The sequence below is a fragment of the Cynara cardunculus genome (genome assembly GCF_001531365.2).
Source record: "Cynara cardunculus var. scolymus isolate 2C chromosome LG 8, CcrdV1, whole genome shotgun sequence".
NCBI classification, from domain to species: Eukaryota; Viridiplantae; Streptophyta; class Magnoliopsida; order Asterales; family Asteraceae; genus Cynara; species Cynara cardunculus.
In genome coordinates this window covers 393,932-407,127 of record NC_037535.1, presented here as the reverse complement: position 1 = coordinate 407,127, position 13,196 = coordinate 393,932, and the positions used below count along the sequence as shown (strand labels likewise).

At 37.0% G+C, this 13,196-nt stretch overlaps 1 protein-coding gene across 1 annotated transcript; it reads right to left on the bottom strand.

Annotated features, from left to right (window-relative positions):
• Window positions 1-664: 664 nt before the first annotated feature.
• Window positions 665-1,309, bottom strand: LOC112516755. Its single transcript, XM_025123970.1, has 3 exons — window positions 1,201-1,309; window positions 1,057-1,126; window positions 665-857 (listed from the first exon to the last, which is right to left on the bottom strand). The coding sequence occupies exons 1-3, from the start codon at window positions 1,307-1,309 to the stop codon at window positions 665-667; spliced, it is 372 nt and encodes a 123-aa protein (XP_024979738.1).
• Between the last annotated feature and the right edge of the window lie 11,887 nt (window positions 1,310-13,196).

Sequence of the window (13,196 nt, the reverse complement as noted above, 5' to 3'; positions counted from 1 at the left end):
ACTGATTGATATTATTTTTTATTGATAAAGAAAATGATATTAATTTAAATCTAAACCATATAATTTCAATAAAAGATAGAAAGGAAAGAGATTTATGAGATATAAGTGTTTTCCCAATATAGTCAAAAAGAATATTAATCTTGTAGTTCTTAACCATTTGTGTTTTCCCAATAGAAGTAATCTTAAGGGGTAGTTTATCAATATTTTTAGTTAAGTGCTGATTCAGGTAAGATATCTGACTGTGGTAAGAGGTCTGACTGGAGTAAGTGCATATTGGATTTCTTGTTTACCAAACATTTTGTGTTAAGTGCTGATTGAGTAAAAAAGATCATTATATCTCTTTCTGGAGTAAATGTTAAATGAAAATTATTGTTTACCATAAGTATTGTATTAAGTGCCAACATTAAATGTTATTTATCAAAATTTTAAAATATAATTTTAAATTCTTTTTTGCTTACGAAAATATATTGATACTCAATATATTGACATATTACAAATTTTCATAATTTAGAACAAAAAGTCAAAATTTCTAAAAGCAAAATCACCACCAAAACAAAAAAGACCAAAATAAGGACCAACAAAGGAAACAACAACAAACAAAAAATCATTACAAGCCTTTAACATAATTGTTTGCGTACAAATAGTTCACTTGCAGATATTAATTTCAAGCATTCAACATTAATTGATTTGCAATCTGATCACACAAATCAGTCATATATTCACTGCCTTGGGGACCCCATTGTGTTTCTCCAACATCTTCCTCGATGCTTTCTTCCTCGATTCCTTCACTTTGTTCTTTGATGGTAAACATGTTTTCATCATACTCCATAAACAATCGATCTTGAATATTGCATCTCCTTATAAAATTGTGAATTGCGAAACAAGCAATCACCACATCTTTTTGTATTGTTAAAGGGTAATGAGTCATTTATCTTAAAATTGGAAATCTTGCTTTCAAGACCCTGTATGCACGCTCGATGACATTTCTAAGTTGTGCATGAACATGATTGAACCGTTCTTCCTTAGTCAAGGCACGTCGGCGTCGAAAACCAATACCTTGTATTGTGATAGGGGGTCATAAATCCACGAGTATTGGTATATGCGGCATCATAAAGATAGTATTTACCTGCAACCACAAAATACAATTTAAAAGTATAAAACATAACGAGGTTTAAATGTTAAGAAAAAAATGAAACATACTTGGTGGAGGAAACAGAACTCCTGAAGTTGGGTTACATGCAACTTCTGTCAGAACTCGAGAATCATGTGCAATGCCTTCCCATCCAGCCCAAACAAATGTGAATATCATATTAAAAACACAAACCGCTAAAACATTTTGATAGCATTCACCTCTTCCTCTTCCTTAGACCTAGCTTGTTGACTAACGAGCACAACTACATGTACCAAAGTTCCATCAAGCGCACCTATAGCCCCCTTTTTTATGAAATAGAAAACATTAGATAGTATTTATATATGTTAAGAATATTCAGTATATCAAGACAAAACATACCTGAAATGTTTCTTTGAGTCGTGTAAATCGCTTTGACGTGTTTGGGGTTCCATCAAAGGATGTTGACCCTACGACTTCTCTCGCAAATTCCATCATTCCTGTTAGTACTTCATGAAAACAATTATTAATGGTTCACGTCGAGTGTTAAAATCTCCATTTAATCATTCTAAAGCGTTCATTGTGACAATTATTGTCAAAAATATGGCCATTTTCTCTTCGATGCTCATATACCTACTTGAGTGCACCTAATTTTTTTCTTTAAAGTAATTGCATAATAATAGGTATGCATCACGTGACAAACGCATCAATTCATGACATTACATATTTGATCCACTTAACAATTCTTGTGTATACGCATGTCCGCTCAATGCTAAAGTGTTGTCTCTTATCCTTTCTATTCTTGACGAAGATTTTTTTTTCAAATACAAATAAACAACCACCATAATTAGAATTAACTTGTTCTTGTCCACAACCTTGCAATGCAAAACACATAACATTAACGCCAAGAGTCCATACAAAGACCAAAACATCTTCCAAAATTCAAATGAAAAGGACAACATCATCTTTAAAGATAACATTGATCATAACATTCATCGATAAAAGTTATATAAAAGCCAACAAACATCTTCCAAAGGCCAAACAACGACAAACATCTAATGCACATATAAACCATTTAAGGCTTCAAAAGAGCGCATCAAAGTATCTAATATTCATACAAACCATCTAAGGTTTCAAAAGTGTGCATCAAAAAGTTTAATATGCATATAAACCATCTAAGGTTTCATAAGAGCGCATAAAAATATCTTCTTCTAATGTCTAAACAAACATCGCAATAGTTATACACGCCCAAGTTGACGTCCCGTGAACTTAACCCAACCCTCACACTTATCCTCCTTCAAACACAACCAAAATTCTTATAGTCAGGGCCTAGACTAAAAAGATGAAGTGTTTCCTCATACAACGGGCTTCCCCACCCAAATTTCTCCAATTTTTCAATGCAAGCACCCACCTCAGATTCCATGGGTTGTTTGTCCAAAGCATTTTGCATAGAAGTGACAACCTTAGACACTTCCTCATCATTTACTGAACTACTTGGTTGAATTCTTTTTCGTTTTTTTCTCTGAGATTGAGAATGTGAAGAAGACTCTTGTACCAAAGGCAATGTTGAACTTTGTTGCTCGTGTGTTTCTTGTATTTGAGGAGCAACACGTGTGGATAATGTTTTGGAACTTTGTTGTTCTTGTGTTTGGGGAACAATGCATGTAGGATTAGGAACAAAAGAGGTCGGCTCCTAACTTCCAATGCCCGTGGAAGCAACTCCGTCAAAAAGTTGAACACAAAGATCTGGAAATGGTAGTGGTGCAATCCTCAACTTTTCAACATATTTATTGGACTGTTTACATAAAAGTTATGTGTAAATAAATAAATAAAACAACTTAAAAAAGGGAAAAAATAGAAAAATAAAGAATATGACCTTTGTTTCCATTTGCCATTCCTCTTCAGACAGCTTAAAAGAGTTTGTTGACGCATCATAGATATTTCTGGTTTTGTTTTTCAGTTTTGACCAAGCTCCATATTTGCCTTTGAGGTAGTCGTAATGGTTTTTCATTTGTCTTTGGTCCACAATAAAATTATGTGTCTTTTCTAACGTCTCAGCTATTTTCCTCCAAGAAATTGCCTTAAGGCTACCACCCTCTCGCCCATTTATAGATATCTCTCACAAACATGACTCTAGAAAAGTTTTTACCACATTGCAATCTTTCCAACTAAACCTAGCTCTCTTGGGTTGTGAAGATTCATCGAATTTTTTCCATACCTATAGAAATTAATTAAACATGCCTCAAACACATGGTTCAATTATCCAGTGTTCATGAAAAATTGCAAAGCATAACATAACATAAAAATCCTGGTCTAAGAAACTAGTCAGGTAACATAAACGAAAATGATCATAGGAAGACCAACATAAGATTTCTACATATAAACAATAGTTATATGCCAATTCATTAGGTTAGTCTTTTGGTACTTTTTTTTTCAAAGGACAGGGCATAATTCAAGTATTTTGGTATTTTGGATTCAAGTATTTATGATGTGTTTTATGGAAATCTATGTTATTTATTTAAACCTTGTTTTGTAAGTTTTAACTTGGTACTTTTGCATATAGATTGTATCTTCTTGGTTTGTTCCCCATACGACTCCTTATTAGATCCGCCAACATGTGTGACCAAGGTGAATAAAACCACTGGAGCCTCCTCTTCAGGCTCAGTGAAGACAGCTACTGATACTAAGCCATTAGTATCAAGTGTTGTAGTTCACACCACTGAAGCCTGTTCATTAGGCTCAATGAAGACACCCACTGACTCTATCTCTCTAGCGTTAGAGGTTGTTCCCATTTCCACTAAAACCTCTCTAGGTTTAGTGAAGCTGTCTGCTGATGCTGGTTCTTCAGTTTCAGTAGATGAAGCCTCTAACATTGCTGGACCCAAATAGATGGGTACCAAAAGCATTTTTAAACTGTTTCCTTGTGTAGGAAGTCAAAGGCATATGGTATCTCGATAGTGGATGCTCAAGGCACATGATCGGAGACAAATCCCTACTCATTAACTACAAGGAAGAAAGAGGACCTTTCGTGACCTTTGGAGGTAATGGAAAAGGATATAACAGAGGTTTTGGTATATTAACCAACAGCGCAACCACATTCAGGTGTGTTGCATACGTTGAAGGACTAAAGCACAACCTCCTCAGCATCAGTTGGCTGTGGGATAAAAACTACACATTGAAGTTCTCCAAGAATTCCTGCTATGTTTATGACAAAGATGATAAGGTTGCCTTGACCGCTTCTCATCTAGAGAATGTCTACATCATCGATATGGATTCTTCTATCACTGAGAATAGATGTTTCTTCTCTAAAGCCTCGTCAGACATCAACTGGCTGTGGCACAAACAACTTTCTCACCTTAACTTCAAGACACTCAGTGAATTGTCTAGAAATGATCTTCTCACTGGTCTTCTTCAACACTCCTTTGCAAAAGGAATCTCTTCGCTCAACATGTGAGAAAGGAAAACAAACAAGAGCAAGTTTTAAATCAAAGCAAATCTCTTCAGTGACATCACCTTTTCAGCTATTGCACATGGATCTCTTTGGTCCTGTGAATGTACAATCTATTGCTGGAAAGAAGTATACACTCGTCATTGTTGATAAGTATTCCAGGTACACTTGGGTCTTCTTTCTCAGATCCAAAAATGAAGCACCTGAAGAAATCATATCGTTCATCAAGAAAATAGAAGTACTTAACAACATTAAAGTACGATCTATTAGAAGTGACCATGGTACTAAATTCAAAAACAGTACTATGGATAATTTCTTTGAGGAGAAGGGAATTTCTCACAACTTTTCTTCAGTGAGAACTCCTCAGCAAAATGGGGTCGCTGAAAGAAGAAATCGAACAATCATTGAGGCTGCTCGATCAATGCTCAGCGAGTCCCATCTCCCTACAAACTTCTGGGCTGAAGCTGTCAACACCGCTTGTTTCACTCAAATTTGATCACTGATCGTTAAAAGGTTCAAGAAGACAGCCTACGAACTTTTCCATTGCAGAAATCCCTCTATTAGCTTTCTACATATTTTTGGTTGCACGTGTTATATTCTCAACAACCGTGATCAACTAGGAAAGTTCAATCCCAAAGCTGATGAAGGAATCTTTCTTGGATATTCTTCAGTATCCAAAGCCTTTAGAGTATTCAGCAAACACCGACAAATGATAGAAGAAACTATCCATGTCACTTTTGGTGAATCTCAATCAGCTAATTCAAAACCCATCTTAAATGATGAAGATGAATTAGAAACTGGATGTTCTCTTTTTATGGACAACTTGAAGCTTCCTTCAACGTTCCTCTCAACACTGAAGCCCTAGAAGCTGAAGATGAACAATTAATCATTCCAGTTGTAGCTAGTCACACCAATGTGTCTTCTTCAGAAATCGCTGTTGTGCCCATTATTGTGTTCCTTCTTCTGCTTCAAACACTAATCAATCAGTGAATGAAATGCCTTCAGCATCTGAACCTATTTCAGTCGCTGAAGGTAACACCCCATACCACACATTGCATGTAACACATACTTCATATACAAGAAATACATGTCTATACACCACATTGGTCTCTTAGTACAAGAATCTACCAGTACAGAATACATGATCCAAAAATTCAAAATACAATCCTTGCACTAATCCAGTTTCATCTATCAAAGCTATACATATTATCAGCCATTCTTCATGCAGATAAACATATAAGGAAATTATCACATTTTTCCTTTTCCCTTACCTTCTGCACTTCCTGCAATACATGTTTAAAATCACAAAATTAGGGTTAGACCAAAAGGTCTAATGAGTTACCCTATATATGTTATTGTAGGGTGAAAATCACCAAAACTTTTAAGTAAAACAACTTTTCATAAATATAACAAATATATGAACAAGTAAGAACAAATATAACCCTTATCTCATGGTATACCTCTCCTTAATATGCCACCCTTATCCCATGGTACACCTCTCCTTGATATGCCACCCTTATTTCCCCATCAAGATATTTTCACAAAACAATTCCATATAGAATAGACCGCAGTCAATGGAATTATTATCAGTTCAAATTCATTTTATCAAAAATTCCCATTTATTTAAAAGAATTAATAAAATAATAAATAAACACATAATCCGGTCAAACCTTGGCCGGATTACTAATCCAGACAACACCTCACATGGCTTGACCGATTTATCACTTACTTAAAGTCTCAAAACCTTGTCCGGACTACTAATCCGGAAAATATTACTCATAATCATCCAATTTAATAATCCAGATGTCATGTCCGATAAGCAATCAAATGAATCCTTCTTATGAATTTCTTTAGAAATCAAATGAATCCTTCTTCAAAATAAGCAATTCGATCAACTCTTTTCCTTAAACTGCTTTCAGGTTCCAAAGAAAACCAAAAAAACTTTCTTATGCAACCCTTTACCCATTTTTATACCCCTTCTTCATTTAGAAAGGCGGCTAAGAGCCCCTTTTCATGCATGCATAACTTAACTCATGCATATAGCAAGTATACATACTAACACATTAATATCCTATGCATATATCTTCTATGCATAAAATACATATTTCCACATGATCAATTATAACACTTACTCATGTTTTCAGGTAATCACATAACAAGTAACCACATATTAATTACCTCATGTGATAACCAGGATCCAGTTATCATATTATCCACCCCTCAAAAGAATTCCGTCCCGGAATTCCTTTAATAAAAAATCCATGGGTATTCTGATCTCATTTTCGACTCCAATTCCCAAGTCGCTTATGGTCCTTTGTGAAACTTCCACTACACTTTAACCAAACTGATTTCTTTGTTTCTCAATGCCCTGATCTTTCGGTTAATCACGGCTTCTGGTGTTTCTACAAAGTTAATGTTACTGTCCAATTTAATCTCCGACAACAGTACAGCTAGACTTGGATTGGCTAAACATTTTCGCAGGTTCGATACATGAAAAGTGTTATGGATCAGACTTAGATCTTTTGGTAGCTCTAACTGATAAGCCACTGGTCCAATTCGTTTACATATTCTAAATGGCCCAACATACCTCGAACTAAGCTTACCCTTCCTTCCGAATCTAATAACACCCTTCCATGGCGAAACTTTCAACATCACCAAATCACCTACACAGAATTCAATCGGCTTTCGACGATTATCAGCATAACTTTTCTGGCAATCTTGTGCTGTTCTGATTCTTTCTCGGATTTGTTCAATCTTTTCAGAAGTCTCTTGAACAATTTCAGGACCCGTTCACATACCTCGTTCCAACACAACGACGTTTCACATTTTCGTCCATACAATACTTTATACGGTGTCACTTGGATGTTGGAATGGTAACTGTTATTATATGCAAACTCTATTAACGGCAAGTGATCTTCCCACGATCCCCCGAAGTCAATGATACAACCTCTCAACATATCTTCGAGAGTTTGGATTGTTCTTTCACTTTGTCTATCAGTTTGGGGATGATAGGCTGTGCTTAGTCGGATTTCAGACCCCAAAGCTTTTGCAAACCTTCCCAGAACTTTGAAGTAAACCGACTATCTTTAGAAGAGATAATAGATAATGGAACTCCGTGTCGGGTTATAATTTCTTTAATATAAATCTGAGCCAACTTTTCTAAAGAGTAATTCTCTCTTACTGGTAGAAAATGTACATATTTAGATAGAATCAACAATTACCCAGATTGCGTCATATCCTTTTGGAGTTCGAGGTAATTTCATGATGAAATCCATTGTAATTTGATCCCATTTCCATACAGGTATCTCCAAAGATTGAAGGCTTCCATACGGCTTTTGATGTTTACTCTTAACCTGTAGACATGTTAGACATTGTTCCACATATCTGGCTATGTCCCTCTTCAATCCGGGCCACCAATAAAAAGATTTCAAATCTCTGTACATCTTATTGGTACCTGGATAAATAGAGTATCGGGACATATGACTTTTGTTAGGATCAAATTGATCCTAATTATTCTAAAAGGTTTTATTAAGCAATCGGGGCTAAGGATGGAAGAATTGAAGATGCTGCTGAGCTTAAAACGTCTATCCTCTGGTTGGTCCAACCTCTGGTTGGTCCAACCTCTCGACGACTATCTTCAGAATCATGAAGGATGATGCTGATCCCATTTTTGATTATGATTATTTCCTTGTTTATAGGATTTAGTTACCTTATTTATAGGATTTAGTTATCATGTAAATATCGCCTATATAAGAAGTGATACAGGCATAGAATAGAAGTGAGATGAATTATCAACACTTTGTGACACACAAATTCAAACACATCACATGAAAATCGATTACGGTTTTTTTTGAGAGATTGTTTTTCCATTCAATAAAGAAAGCGGCGGCCGATTTCTATTCATCTTCTTCTACGAATCTCTTTTTAAATTCTAGTTCGTACTTAGATCTCGGAAGGAGTACAAGAATTCGAAGCGACGGAGTTAAGATAGGCAAAAATCCAGATCCGACAATGAGTCCAATATCAAATGTGAATCCAAATCCATATCTGAATCCAAATCCAAATCTAGATCCGTAAATGGATCCAAAATCAGATCCAAACCTGAATTCAAATTATGAGTCTGCGACTGCTATGGATAATGAAACAATGGAAGGAGAGGATGGTGATTATCAACACAATGATGAGAGGAAAAAAAAAAGAAGAAAATTTGGACAGAGAAAGAAAAGGAAAAGTTACAAAGAGTAGAAGTCGTTATAGCAAGAACTTTCTGTGGTGAAATTCACAATGAACCGCCAACTCGACACCATTACCATTTGACCTTCACCACCCCTCTTYGATTCCCTGTTCTATTGTGGAGGCAAGGCAACATGGTTTGATAGTTCCTTATTTGGAAACAGGAGGCTAGGGACGACGATGRCTAAGAACCGGAAGACATCTTAATTTTTCCCAACGTCAAAGAGACAAAAGGCAGCTGAGTTTGGGAGCTCGCCTACAAGAAATTGCAATCGCAACTGAAGCGAGTTTCAGAGATTTTTGTTCCTAAGTTAGGCCATGGCACATTAGCATGAGTTTTCAAAATGGGATACAYGTGGAAGTTCCTGAGAARAAAAGTCGACATTTAGTGGATTCCTCTCTACGAAGGTGGAACTTTTAAAAGTCCAGGGTCAGTAATTTGGGGATAAAAATGAGGCAATTTGAAGGGATCTGGTTACGCAATGTTCATGGGGAACTAAAAAATGAGGCAATTTGAAGGGTCAGTAATTTGGGGATAAAAAATGAGGCAATTAGAGCTCGAGATTCTTCGGTCATGGCGTCTTGCCAATGCGGATCAGAAAGGGCTTTGATGTGGAAAGTTGGTATGGGAGATATTGTAGTTTGGGTAGTATGTAGGTTAACAGGAGCTTGAGATTAGGATGCTCGGGAGCGGGTTATCATGGGGCAAGTTGATGCGGGTGGTGGTGGCGACGGGGGAGATGGTAGAGGTGGTGGCGTTGGGTTTGTAACAGGTGAGGAGGGCTACAGGGGGGGGGGGTTGGGGTGACTGGTGGCTCTGTATTCTGGCGGTGGTAGGTATGGATAAGACGGGGCTGTTGAAGAGTGGTAAACGAGAGAAGTGTTTTGGGCAGAAGAGTTTTGGGTAGCTACGCTGTTAAAATCGCAATATATCGTCGATATATACGATACCGGACCTAGGCAAAAAATCGCTGCAGAAATATCGGTCCCGATAATATCGCCGATATTTACCGATATTTTGATGTATAAATCGGTCCGATATATCGATTTTTTAGCGGACAATTATTTGGGTTTTTCTTATTTCATGGGCTTAGTTTTTTGGGCTTGGTCACATATATTAGGTCTCAAATTAAAAGTCTGGCTTCTTTTCTAACGTCTCCCTTCATCTTCACATAAATCACGCCCACGGTCTTCTTCTTTTCTTTTCATCATCACGACTTCACAGACACGAGTTCACGACTTCTCACGGTTTGGCTTCTTTCTTTTCTCGGTCTCTCTTCTTGGTCTCCTTACTTACCAAGTTGCTACAGCCACAACAGCAAAAGGCAGCAATCGTTGAATGTTGATACAGCTGACAGCAACAGCAACATCAGCCACAACTATTGAATAATTGATACAACGCTTCAGCAGCAAGTCAACAACTGTTAATCTTGATTCTTGGTCCTTGTCCTCTCCTCGTCCTCAACACAGCCTCCTGAGTTCCTGGTCAACTCAGCCTCCAACAGTTCCTCAACACAGCCTCGTGACTCCCTCAACTCAGCCTCTAACAGTTCCTGGTCCAGGTCTTACTCTTATGTCCTAATTCCTAAGTCCTAACACCCACCCACTCACTTAATTATTCTTATTTGACTTAGTTAGAACTTAATTACCATAATTTACTTATTTTTGTTGTTAAGGCTTAACTAAAATAAGCAATGGAAAGTAGAGAAGGGGGTCAATCTTCAAGGGCATTTGTGACCCCGATTACACAGCCTCATGGTTTGAAAAAAAAGCCTGCTAGTGATGTTCGTGGGCCTCTTATACTAGTTTGTCACCGATAATGGGTCCAACTTTAAAGCTGCTTGAAAAATCTTAGAAAAACAACTTCCTCAGATGTTTGGACACGATGCGCAGCACATTGCGTGAATCTTATGATAGGAGATGTCGGAGAGAAAATTCCGAAGATTAAAAGTGTGTTAGTTGATGCGAGAGCAGTAGTGGTTTATACTTATAACCACGGAAGGATTTTGAATATGATACGAAAGCTTACTAAAAATAGAGAACTGCATAGGTCATGTGTTACAAGGTTCGCAACACAATTCTACACCATTTAGAGCATCCATGAGAATCGACATCATCTCCAAGTGCTATTTGTTTCTGAACAATGGAGGAAGAGTGACTTTGCCAAGAAAGCCATCGGAAAAAGAATTGAACGAATAATAGCTAAGCAAGAGTGTTGGGACAATATTTATCTTGCTTGTCACGTATTGGCACCGTTGGTWGATGTTGTTCGGTTGGTTGATACGGAGGAGAAGTCGTGTATGGGCTATATATACGATGCTATGGAGAGAGCTAAARATCAAATTAAGAAGAACTTGACWGGCACCATTCACGAAAGACTGATCACTAAAGTGTGGTCAATGATTCAAGCACGATGGAGTGACCAACTTCATCATCCTTTGCATGCCGGTATAATTTWTAAAACATTGCTATGTTTTATTTATTTAATTTTTAAACTTAATACAATTACTGGTATTAACTTTTAGTACATTTGTAGCCGGATATTACCTCAACCCCGCCATTTATTATGCACAAGATTCAGAAGTTTAGAATAATAGATACATTAAAACGGGACTATACGAGGCAATTGACCGACTTATGCGTGATGAAGAAAGAAATGATACTTTACGGATGGAACTCAATCAATATGTCGAGACATCAGGGCAATTTGGATCTGCGGCTGCCATAAGGAATAGAGTTAAAGTAGCACCACGTAAGTATGATAATAGGATATAATCATATAATATATATATATATACACATTCAAAAGTTTATTTGTGTTTTTTATTTAATTAATATACCTATAAAACATAGATGTATGGTGGCGTTCTTGTGGCATCGACACACCCGTGCTCCAACAATTTGCGATTAGTGTTCTAAGCCAAACCTGTAGCGCTTCTCCTTGTGAGAGGATTTGGAGTGCATTTGATCATGTAAGTTTTCTTTGTTATGGAAAATATATTAGCTCAAATGAAACTTAAATTCAAGTTATGGTTTTAAATTTATCAATTATGATTTCAGTTGCACTCTAAGAAGAGAAATTGCCTTTTGCAAAAGAACTTGAATGATCTTGTCTTCATTCAATATAACAAAAAATTGGAGAGGCGCTACAAATCTCTTAAGGATATCAAGTCTTCAAATCCTGTTTTCTTGAGAGATGTTGAAGAAAATGATGATTGGGTGGTTCCAACCAACGTTGAGCTCAAAGAGTTTGTTGATGCAAGAGATGTCCTCCATTGGTCGGATGTACGAGAAGCAATATGAGGTAATGAAGAAGTTGGACCAAGTACTAGAAGTAAAAGGGAGCGCTACAGAGATGATGATCATCATCATCATGTTGGAGATGAAGGGGAAGAAGAGGAAGATTGGAAAGCTAACCTAAACAAAGAAGTGATGTATTGGATGATGTTGACTCGGATACCGAACCTATTGCTTGCGATTAGCTCGTTTTTGAACACTTTAGATGATGTGATGTTTTAATTTTGAAACTATATTTCTAAACTCTAATTAATGCATATTATATATATAATTCTAAGAAATATTATRTTAACCGCTATTTTGGACCGATATATCGAATATCGGTCCTGACCGATATTTTGTATTTTGACTGTAGTAACAGCATAGTTGGGTTGGGTAGTTGGCATGGGAGTAGGTTGTAAAGTGGCTGGTGGGTCAAAGATGGTAGAAGAAGGGTCAAACTCGAGGAATGAGTAGTCTAAGAGTGCGGTCGGATGATCTTCAGAAAATGGAAAAGATGTCTCGTCGAAAGTGACGTGACGAGAGAGGAGGACCTTGCCAGAAGAAAGGTCAAGGAACCGATACCCACGAAAATTGGTGGGGTATCTGAGGAAGATGCGAGTGGACCGGTGTTCCAACTTGTTTTTCCGTGTCACAGTTGTATTAGGACAACACGCACACCCGAAAACTTGTAGGTGGTCATAGGAAGGTTGTCGATGATAAAGAGCAGTCATAGGGGTGGTGAATTTTAAGAGTTTGATGGGGAGAATATTGTGGAAATAACATGCGGTATGTAATGCTTCAACCCAGAAATGGGGTGGGAGATATGCGTGTGTGAGAAGAGTGAGTATGATCTCGTTAATTCTACGAATCATACACTCGGATTTCCCATTTTGTTGGAAAGTGTGAGGGCAAGAGAAGCGGAAAAGAAGACCGTTTGTTTCAGCAAAAGATTTGAAATTTTGGTTATCGAATTCATCAGCTTTAATTGTCAGATTGAATTGAGTTTGGATGTATTTATGAAACTGAGAGAATTTGGAAAATGTTTCAGACTTGAATTTTATTGGAAAAACTCAAGTATATTGTGTGAAATCGTCTATTAAAACCATGTAATACTTATAACCTGTTTTG

Excerpts from the sequence above, each read along its gene's own strand:
- LOC112516755 (XM_025123970.1), bottom strand. The coding sequence starts at position 1,309 with ATGATATTCACATTTGTTTGGGCTGGATGGGAAGGCATTGCACATGAT. Across the intron at positions 1,127-1,200 it reads AGTTCTGTTTCCTCCACCAA|GTAAATACTATCTTTATGAT; the intron begins GTATGTTTCATT and ends TTGTGGTTGCAG. Across the intron at positions 858-1,056 it reads ACCCCCTATCACAATACAAG|GAGATGCAATATTCAAGATC; the intron begins GTATTGGTTTTC and ends CAATTTTATAAG.